The sequence below is a fragment of the Bison bison genome, unplaced genomic scaffold (genome assembly GCF_000754665.1).
Source record: "Bison bison bison isolate TAMUID 2011002044 unplaced genomic scaffold, Bison_UMD1.0 scf7180017864352, whole genome shotgun sequence".
NCBI lineage: Eukaryota > Metazoa > Chordata > Mammalia > Artiodactyla > Bovidae > Bison > Bison bison.
The window spans coordinates 2076020-2086425 of NW_011494924.1; the positions used below are offsets into that span (position 1 = coordinate 2076020).

The following is a 10406-nucleotide window of genomic DNA, read 5'->3' on the forward strand; positions in this document are numbered from 1 at the left end:
GCCCCTCACCTCGCAACGCCGGAGTCCCGGGTCGGAACAGTCCCAGCGCGGGTCTCCGCTCCCCGCTCGCCAGCGCAGATGCGTCTGGAGGCACTGGCGTCCTGACGTCACGGCGCACGAACCACGCCCCCTAGGCGCCTGGGAAGGTTTCAGGACGCAGGGGCGGGGCCCAACATACCCGACCCCACCCACAAGCAACCAGCCAAACCTGCCCCCAAGTCCCGGGGCCCCGCCCCGCGAACAACTCGGAGACGATGGGATCCGCCCCAACTACCCTCACCTCTCCAAGCCTGGCTCCTCACGCACCCAAGGCCCTAAGGTAAAGGGCAGGAGATGAGTCTGAGACTGTCCAGGGCACCTAGCAGCCAGGCCAACAACCTCTATCCACCACTGCGGGTTAAGGAGGACAAGGCTGCCCTGTGGCCAGGTGCCCCAGAGCCCTTCAGGATCCTCACACTGGCGTAGGGGAGAGCTGAAACAGACTCATTCTTTGAAGCCAAAACGATAAGGCTGAAGTCGTGTGGAAAACGGTAGTATAATGGAGTGTTTCTTTCTCTTGCCCTGGGATGAAGCTAATGATGGGCGGCATGTAAAACTAAGGGGTGTGTGCATCCTACTCCACCTTCCCCCTGGAACAATGATGAGGGGCTGAGTACAGGTTGAAATACCCAAATAACACATTCAGAATGGCCAGAGGAAGCTGCCCTTTAATGGGGTGGCACAGACAACAGAGCTCTCAGCCAGAAGCCATAGGACCTGCCAGCCAGCATGATGTGGCACATTTTTGCAGTAACTATAGATTCAGGAGATGGGCACAGATGAAGAAAGGCTGGGCATACAGCCACGAGTCCAGGTGAGTTCTCTGCCACCGCCCTGCCAGCATTCAGGACAGACTGGGTGGAACACTGAGAGGGAGCCAAAGTCGAGCCAGGACCAGTATGGAAGCTGACTCAGGTGAGGCTGGAGAGAGAGAAAGGAGTGTTGTCAGTAGGTGTCAGAGCACAGCTCACCCTCCATGCTCAAGGTGCTTGCCTCCACCCTCACCCCAGGACCTCTGTTCCAGCTCTGCCCTGAAGAGCCCCTTCCAGATTCCACCACTCCCACAAGTAACAATCCAGTCTAGAACTCTCAATGCTTAAAAAGGAAAAGTAACTCCTTCTCCATTCAAGCGGGTGAACTCAAAATAACTTATTCAAATTGCTGATCATAATCAGAGCCTCACAGGTCAAGTCTAAAAAGACAAAATTAGACAAGGGAAGGGGGGTGCTCAGAGAGGGAAAAGAGACACGACTAGGTCACAAATCCTCTAGTGGCAGGACTGGGGCCGGAACATTCTTCCTGGAGGTGATAATCATTTGCATGATTGTAAAAGTGAAGTACATCTTTTTTTTTTTTTTTGGGGGGGGGGGTGGGCTGCCCCTCACAGCTTATAGGATCCTGGTTCCCTGACCAGGGACTGAACCCAGGCCTTCAGCAGTAAAAGTAGTGAGTCCTAACCACTGGGCTTCCAGGGAATTGCCTGAAGTACACATTTCTAATCCCTTATCTGACACCGTCCTTGTGAGGTCTCATGGGCACCTCAAACTCAACAGGTTCAAAGCCAAAGGAGGCTAATGAGTTTTGTCTCTTCTTTATCAATACCCATTTTTTAAAAATAGTAACTACAATGCTGACCAGTGCTGCTGCCTGTAAGCAGTTTTGCCTGGCAGTTTCTGAAGTTTTTCCATTAAATACAACATTGCTGTAGTTTTTTTTTAGTAGGTAACAATTATCAGGTTGAAGCTGAAAATCCAAAACTTTGGCCACCTGATGCGAAGAACTGACTCATTGGAAAAGACCCTGATGCTGGGAAAGATTGAAGAGGAGGAGAAGGGGCAACAGAGGATGAGATGGTTGGATGGCATCACCGACTCGATGGACATGAGTTTGACCAGGCTCCAGGAGTTGGTGATGGACAGGGAAGCCTGGCATGCCGCAGTCCATGGGGTCTCGAAGAGTCAGACACAACTAAGCAACTGAACTGAGCTGACTTGAATTATCAGGTTACAGAAATTTCTTTCTGTTCTCAGTTGCTAAGAAGTTTCTCTGTTTTGTTCTTTAATTAAATGGTTAATTGTGGAAGTATTGTTTTATGAGGGTCAATGTTCCAAAAGGGGAGGGAGGGTATATTTTATTCATCACCACATCATTATTGTCTGATACATAGTAGGTATTAAAAAATAAAAGTTGTTAAACAAATGACAAAACCACTGGTACCGTTTTCCTGTTCAGACCTTTTCAACTGCTCTCCGGTGCTGAGAGCAGTTTGTCAGTGTGGTCTCCAAACTGCCCTTCTCAGAATCACTCAGGAAAAATTACTGAAATAACTACACGTGGCTGGGTCCTCCAAACTGAGGGAATCAGGATTTGAAGGATGATGTCAAGAATCTACATTAATAAGCATCCCAACACAGAACAGAGGTCAAAACACCTACTATAGTCAAAACTTCTTGACATGGGCATTCAGAGTCCTCAACCCTGGGGATAAAACCTTTTCCCTTCACACCCTCCACACTTTCCCACCCTATCTCTGTATATTCAATTATCTACTCATTCCCTGAAGCCCAGGCTGATGGATTTGTCTTCCCCAAAACCTTCCTGGACTCCAGTTAAGTGTCTCATGGGAGCCTCCAGAGCCACAAAAGACGGGGGAAGGGGTACTAAACATCCAGCACCTGATGCTCTTCCAAAGGAGGAGATTCTAGAGCCTAACACTCCAAAATCTCCAGAGTTAGGGCTCAAGAACCCACTTTTGATTTAAACCCACCAAAGTACAGATGACGGTGATTCTGATGCACTCGCCACAAAGCAGCCTTCACTTCTTCCCTCAATAAAAAGATCTTTCCTGTCTCAGGCTACTGGCTGGGTACACCAACACACAGGCAGATTAAAAACTATAAAAGAAGGTGGTCAGTGATAAAGCAAGACAGCCTAGAGAAGGGATACACTGAGTCAACGTCCTCAAAGCTGGGGATGGGCAGATACTCAGGCAATGCTTGTGGACTGAACCTGTGCCTACTCAGCACTATGTGGATGTAGCCTCACAGAGGAGAAACTACCGGTATGAACAGTGTGGCTCCCATTATAGCTGGCACCTCCCTCCCCTCCCCTCAACAGAAGAAAGGCCCAAATACCTGTCAATGAGGGAATCCCGCATGCTGGTAGCAATGGTGCTAGGCTGGGCTTCGTTCAGCTTGAAGACACTCTCCACCACTGACAGCTCTGTGCTGGTGGTGTCCAGGCCACAGAAGGCACACCAGTCGTTCACCACCATCCCAGCAGCAATCACCTCGCTGCCTCGGTTCACAGTGCCCGCCTGCCAAAGGATGGCTCAGTGTGGATCATGGCACCAACAGCCAAGTCATGAGGACTCTCCCCAGTCCCTGGTCTCTGACCCGCAGCCACAACCCCAAACTGCGACAGGTAATAACCCAGATTCCCAAATACTGGGCAAAGGGATCTGCTGCAGCAGAAAACAGAGGTCAGAGAACATGACTGCTTACCACAAGGGGGACCTGAAGGAGAGAAGACAGCTCATCCTGGTCTTCAATTGAAGTCTTGGGATGTACTAGCCCTCCCTGGTTGCTGAAGACACAGTAGCTTCCTACCAGCACCTGGTCAGCCACTGTCTGTCTGAAGACTTCCACCTTTAGCACATCAGCCAGGATCTCTTCTGTTTCCTGTTAGCCAAAGGTACTGTGCTCAGCACCCAGAACAAACAGATCAAAGTACCCAGGGCCTCCACACCCAGACCCACCCAGGGTGTGACTCGCTAAGCTTATTCCTCTGCTATGCAGCTGCATATGGAAGCTTCACCCAGAAAAAGGAGGGAATACAGCTTGGAGCAGAGTCAAGGCCAGCTACAAAGCCATGCATGCCCTGAAGAGCCAGAGGCTGGTCTCCACATCACCTTCTTTCCCTCTAACCCACAAACAAGTGTTCAACTGTCAATCTTCTCTCCAGCAAGTCTGAATGAGTCGATCTCCCTGATTAATACAGGGAGGATTAATACACTCCCTAGCTTCTTTTCCCTAGCTGGTCACATCACAAAAGGCCTCTGTTCACTCTTCCAACCAGTGCCTGAACTGCAGGAGCCCAGGTGTAAAGAGAAACCACAAGAGATACCCCAAACTCCTGCCTGATAGGCAAGAACAGTGGCTAACCACTGACTAGGCTAATATCCTGTGACTCTTGGGCTAAACTGGGCTGCCTCACCCTGTCCAGGTCTGGGTGGACTAAGGCCACGTAGTCGTTGCAGGTGGTGACATTGCCCAGGGCTGAGAGCCGTTCCTCCACCCGCCGGATCTGCACGCTGTCTGGGAGGCAGTTGCGAATGTGCTGTAGCTCCTGGTCAGTGGTGTTGTTGGGCACCAGGAGACCATGCCTGTTCCCTGGAGAGACCCAAATTAGGGCAGGTTGTGTAAGGATGAACTGTAAATTCACAAGACCTGCTGAGCGCTGGGGCCTAAAGATACAACCCAGTCCGGGTAGCTTCCCCAGGAAAGCTTTAGATCCAGACCCCAGTCCTCCAAACCACTGAGCCACACAGCACCCAGGCAACCAGGAGTCCCACTGGGCAGGCCAGAGATGGCCTAGGAGTCTGTCCCAAACATCCTGCCCAATTCACCATCATCCACCAGGGATGACCAGGACCAAAAGGAAGGGCTCTTGGACATCAGTTGTATATTTCGCTACTTAAAAACTGAGGTAACACTTCATACATACCAGATGGCTAAATTCTTAAAAAGAACATCAACACCAAGGGTTGGCAAAGATACATGGAGCAACCAATAGGAGTGTAAATTGGGCAGCAACTTCAGATACTTATGTGACATCATCTATTACACTGGATACCCAGCCATTCCTCTCCCAGATATTATATATTCAACAGAAATACATACATTTGTTCACTAAGAAACATAACAGCACTACTCATAATAGATCAAACTGAAAACTACCCCAAATACCCACTGTCAAAAGAATGAATGAATACACGGTGGTACATTTACACAAAACTGAGTACACAGCAACATGAATGAACTATAATTATATTGTGACAACAATGACTAAACCTCTGCCTAACTCTGCAAGGACACAACTATGAACTTCTGAACTATGAGTTTCTCCCATCCTTTAAAAAAAAAAAACAAAAACACCAATGATCAGGCTAAGTTCTCTCTTATTACATAAGAACTAGCTTCAAGTCCAAAGATCACCAAGTCCAGAGATAAGAGTGTTCTGCCTGAATAAGAAACAGAGTCCAAGATCATCAGGCTTACAATAAAAAATAAAGGAAAAACTCCTATTTGAGCAGAACTACAAACAAGGGGTGGCAGTAAAGGAAAACTGAGCCAGTTCAAAGAATGGACCAAATGCCAGAGACAACAGTGCTGATGGATATAGGGGTACCTGGTAAATAGAACTTAAGCTTTAAATAGGTAACTGCACAGGATGCCCCAGAATCTTAGCTTGTCATTTTTTAGAGGTAGAAATGGACCCTCAGAAGGAGGAAGCAATCTACCAGAGTCAGTGGCCAGCGAGGGAGAGATGACAATCCAGTCTTGCCTCACACTAGGTGTGGAACCGGGTGAGTTACCTGGGTTCTTTGATTTTCAGCTTCCTCATCAGCCAAATTAGGCCAGTAATTCCTACCTCCCAGGGTCTTCAGTGAAGATGGACTGAAACAACTGTAAAAGTGAAAGCCCTTAACGTTTTGATTACAATGATCCAGAAACCTTTACCAGAGGTTGTCCCTGATCTGTTGACACTTAGACCGGGTCCGGCACAGAATTGAGAGATTCTGTAGTCGCTGGAGATGATGGATGAAAGCCTAGAAATCCCTGGGTCCTCCGGGTCCCTTCTAGTGGGAAGATTAAAGGCGCTGGGAGGCTCCACTCCCTCCCTCGGCGACTTTCAGCCGGCTTACCCACACACATGCGCCCGATGATGCGGCAGCCGGCGATGGACGCGTGCACTACGGGGATGGTACCAGCAAGCTCGCCCTCGAACACACTGTGGGGACACGGACTCAATGAACACGGGGCTAAGGGGCCCGAACCCTCCTCACTCTGCCAGAGCCCGACTCCAAGGACCTCTACCCGCCACCCACCCACACACTGCCCGCGGGCCCGGGGCTCCCATGGCACCTGTAGAAGTTCTCCGACCCTCCGATGGCCACCAGGCAGTAGGAGTTGGTAAGTTTGGCAAAGCAGCCGATCTCGCAGTTGTTCTCGAACGACGCACGGACCGCCATGAGGCCTAGGGGTTGTGGGACTGGAGTTCAGGGCCTGTGGATGCTCTCCCGGGACCGGGTGCCTCGGCCTCGACGCCGGTCCCGAGTCACCGTCCCCCAGCCTCTGCGCGTCAGCCCCACTGCAACCCCGCCCCACTCGGCCCTCAGCCCTCAGGTCCCGCCCACCGCGCCCATCCAGACGCTCTGGTCCCGAATCCTCCGGCCCCCATCCCTCAGGACTCAGGGCGCCCCGAGCTGACCCTTCCGGTGTCCAGCCACAACCGCTCACCAGGTAAACGCAACCTCCACACGAGGCAACAAGCCTCCTCTCCCCTCTGTAGGTTTCCGTTTCCGCCTCCACCCTAGGGGATTTCCGACAGAGCGAGGCGCACGCCTCCACGCATGCGGCTACTCTAGCTCCCAACCCCTGCGCGGACTCTATGGTTGTAAGTGATCCGGTCCAGACCCGCTCCTGGCCCCGCCTCCAGAAAGCTTCTCATTCACTCTTTTATTCATTCATTCTATCGGGAGCTTTGTAGGAGGAACAACTGACAGAGACTTGTGCTGGTTGGATGTGAGGTATCAGAATGGAGGAGCCAGGATGTCTCGCAAAAGATGGGTTGATGCTGGAGATATATGTATTGAAGTTAAGCCTAGGGAGAAAGAGAAGGTGTGGGGGAGGTGAGGGACAGAGTAAGGTACGGGACAGATTTCCAGGCCGAATCTGGAGCCCAGGGGAGACTGAAGGGCTGAGATGTGGGGCCGAAGCCTGGGGTGGATGAGGTCATTCATGGAGAAAGTGTCCATTAGGGAGAAGTGAGACGTGCCAGAGGCTGGAGGAGGAGGCACAGCCAGAGAAGTAAAGGAAATCATCATACTGAAGAAGGTATTGGAGAGAGGACGGTGGATGAAGCAGAGTGTCGGGGGGGCGGGGGGGGGGGGGGGGGGCGTCCAGAGTGGGCAAGGGTCTGGGGACTGATGGCTTCCACTTGTGCCCTTTGCACAGGCTTGATCACACTCAGCAGGCCAATTTCTGCCGCCATCCCACCCCACCCACAGATGGTGGCAGTCAAGATACACGCTCTGCTGGACGGATGAACTTAGCCCACACTTTGAACAAAAGCCCCAGGGTCTCTCAGGATGTCACTCTCAGTGAGAGCAGAGAGAAGCTTGGAACCCCTTTCTTACCCTGCCCCTGCCACCCCCACCCTCCTACAGCCATAATCCACTTTCCTCCAGGGAAAGGCCCGAAGGGTGCATTTCCCCTGCCCCTCACCTGCATAGTCATAACTCGGCCTTCTCAGAATACACCAGGCAGCCTCTGGGTCAGAGCTTGTCTGCTTTTATTGATTTGTATCACAAATACACTTCCAGGCAGGCCGCAACTCAGGAGAGGGACCCACATCTGACAGCCTATACTTCTGGTGACACTAAGCAAGATGATTGTGTGTATGTGTGTGTGTGTTAGAGTCTGAATATCCGTGTCCTGTCCATCCTCTGCAGTTCATCTCAGACCCACTCCCTCAGCCCTCTCCCTGGTCTCTCTTCACCTGGTTCCCTCTCCCAGGAATTCCTCTAAATCTCACTTCCATCTATCCAAGTCCTTCCCACCCTTCAAGTTTTGGCTCAAAGACTGCCTCCTCTAAGAAACTTTTCTCACCACTCCATCATCACCGCCGCTCTCTGGCCTTCATTCTCTACCACCTTCTGTCACTGGTTAGCCTTTCATTAGAAACACCAATGATTTATACACTGAATCCTTGTTTTCCAGGGACTGGGAGCCCTGTTGGATGTCCAGCACAGGACTGGATACACAGCTTTAGGTAGAAAAAGTTGTTGGATGGTACATGCCTGCCCATGAGTGTGTATGTGTGTGTGTGTGTGTGCTTAAGTGCATATTTATAGTCTGTGGATCCTGAGGGGTCTACGGTGTGCACTGAATGTGTCCTGGATTCATTTAGCCAAGTGACATTTATTGAGTAACTGTAACTAGAATCCTGAGTGTTCTGGTTTATCACATGGACCGTGTCTGTGGGTGTGAACCTTGTCAGTGTGCAGTGTACATTCTGCAGGTATTTGGGGCACCTCTATGATATATGGATTTTGTGTGTATGAGAACATGGGAACTATTGATATTGTGTATCCCGTCTGTGCAAAAACACAATCTTAAGAAATAAAGATTTGAGCCCCGTTAGTTACTTGAACCTGATTCCAAGCAAGTCATCAAACTCGCTAGGTCTCAGCTTCCATATTTATATTATAGGAAAGATGATACCTATGGTCCTAGAATTGTACACCTACCAGAGTCTATCTTGTAGGGTATTGTGAGTGAGGATGAATGATGAGAAGTAACCGGTATGGAGGACCCAGCACAGTGACAAGTGGCAAGTGCCGGTAACGTAAATTCCATTTTCCCAAGTGTGCGCATGTGCGTATATGAACAAGAATCCCGAGCCCCGGGAATGTCTAACCTGGGCTTCTAGATCCCTCTCCCCATACAGTTCCTACCCGAGCTTCCTCCCCAGAGTCTGGGACCTGAACAAATCTGGTCACAGTAGGTGGAAGACAGACATGTCCCTTTCTGGGAGCACAACTAGGTCTCAAAGCGGCTTCGGAGCAACTTGAATTTGGACTTGTTGTACTTAGTGATGAGGTCCAGTTTGCTATGGCCCAGGGTCCGCCGTTTCTCATCCTCAGACAGGCCATTGCTGTTGCCGTTGTGCTGGCCACCCGCAGGGCCCCCGGAGAGGCTGGGCTCAGGTCCCTGCCTGGCGCCCTGCAACTGATGATACTTGGTGATGAGGTCCAGCTGGCTGTGGCCCAGCGTCCGCCGCTTCTCCTCCCCCAAGTCCACTCCAGCTTTTTGAGCAGGGCTCGGCCTAGGGAGTTCACTGGGCTCAGGCCCCTCACCCCGGAGTGGACCAAACTTTGTGATGAGATCCAGCTGGCTGTGGCCCAGGGTCTGCCGTCGTTCATCTGGACGCTGCTTGCCAGCCCTGGCCGGAGAGTTGGCTTCAAGGGGCACTCTGGAGCCCCCAGGCTGGGGGAACTGCACCAGGAGGTCCAATTGGCCATGGCTGTGGTTTGCGGACAGCCTCTTATCCTCTGGGGTCCAACTGCCAACCTTGGGTGAGCCTGACTCAGGGGCTCCCCTGGCACCCTGGGCCTGGGGCAGGAAATCCAGTTGGTTGTATCTCTGATTTGGAGCCAACCTCCTGTCCTCTGAGGCCTGCTCACCAGGCCAAAGAGAGCCTGAGTTGCGGGCCACCCCCAAATCAGGGCCTCCTGCTTCTCGTGCTCTGGAGAAGGGAACAAGGAGATCCAGCTGGCCATGGCTCTGACTCAGAGATGCCTTGTTCTCCTCCAGTGTCTCCAGGGCTGTGCTGGGTACCCAGCGGCCCCGTGAGCGCCTAGGCTCCTGGCTTCCTGGGACCCCATTCTCTGGTAATTGGGGCAGAGCTGAGACACTCCAGGGAAAGGGGAGGAGAGGGCGAGAGCAAGCAAGCAGGGGTGACCCCCCTCCCAGGGTCACGGGGCTGGTGCTATTGTGGTTGAGGGCAGGGGAAGACTGGCACCAGGGGGACGCCCCCAGCTTGCTCAGATTGGCCCTGTAGGGCCCTAGCAGCGGGCCGTGGTTAGGGTCTGACAGCTGGCGTTGCAGGCAGGGCTGGCCATCGGCCTCACAGCGGGTAGGGCCGGGGGATGAGGACCCCACACCCATGTCAGTGCGGTCACCACCTCCTGGCAGAGCGAGGTACGAGTGGCCCATGCGAGGTGAGCGTTTGATGCTGCTGAGGCTGGTGCTGGAGGGTGATGAGGATGTGGTGCTGGGGACTCCTGGCCCAAAAGCCAAGGCCACTGGGGGAGGGCACGGTGCCCTGGGGGACGGGGGATCTTCACCTCCGCAGAATCCCTCCACCGGCCGGGACTCGGCATAAAGACAGCGAAACTCCCGGTCAAAGTCTTCCACAATGCGGCCCCTCAGCTGCAGCACCATGCTCGTGTGGGCCTGGCTGCAAAGCCAGGTGAAGCTGGGGGCAGAGAGTCAGGGTCAGGAGGCAAAGTGCAGGCCCTTGGGACCAGGCAAGAGTCACAACCAGGGGAGGAAGACAAAACCACCACCACCGCGACCGCC

The 10406-nt window shown here is 52.5% G+C and overlaps 2 protein-coding genes across 3 annotated transcripts in view; both read right to left on the bottom strand.

Moving 5' to 3' along the window:
* Positions 1–687: 687 nt before the first annotated feature.
* On the bottom strand, positions 688–6668 carry EIF6 (eukaryotic translation initiation factor 6). Of its 2 annotated transcripts, none has more exons than XM_010854900.1 (7): positions 6561–6668; positions 6186–6297; positions 5966–6051; positions 4255–4430; positions 3543–3719; positions 3174–3355; positions 688–960 (listed from the first exon to the last, which is right to left on the bottom strand). In XM_010854900.1, exons 2-7 carry the CDS (start codon positions 6290–6292, stop codon positions 951–953), a joined length of 738 nt encoding a protein of 245 aa, XP_010853202.1. In that variant the 5' UTR covers positions 6293–6297; positions 6561–6668; the 3' UTR covers positions 688–950. The 2 variants fall into 2 exon arrangements, with proteins under 2 accessions (XP_010853202.1, XP_010853203.1); XM_010854901.1 differs by having other exon boundaries at positions 6532–6637.
* A 2196-nt stretch (positions 6669–8864) lies between these two features.
* FAM83C (family with sequence similarity 83, member C) overlaps positions 8865–10406 on the bottom strand; it is a 5666-nt gene continuing 4124 nt past the window's right edge. Inside the window, exon 4 of the mRNA XM_010854902.1 lies at positions 8865–10302. Coding sequence (XP_010853204.1) covers positions 8865–10302 — 1438 coding nt within the window. The remainder of the gene's footprint in view (positions 10303–10406) is intronic.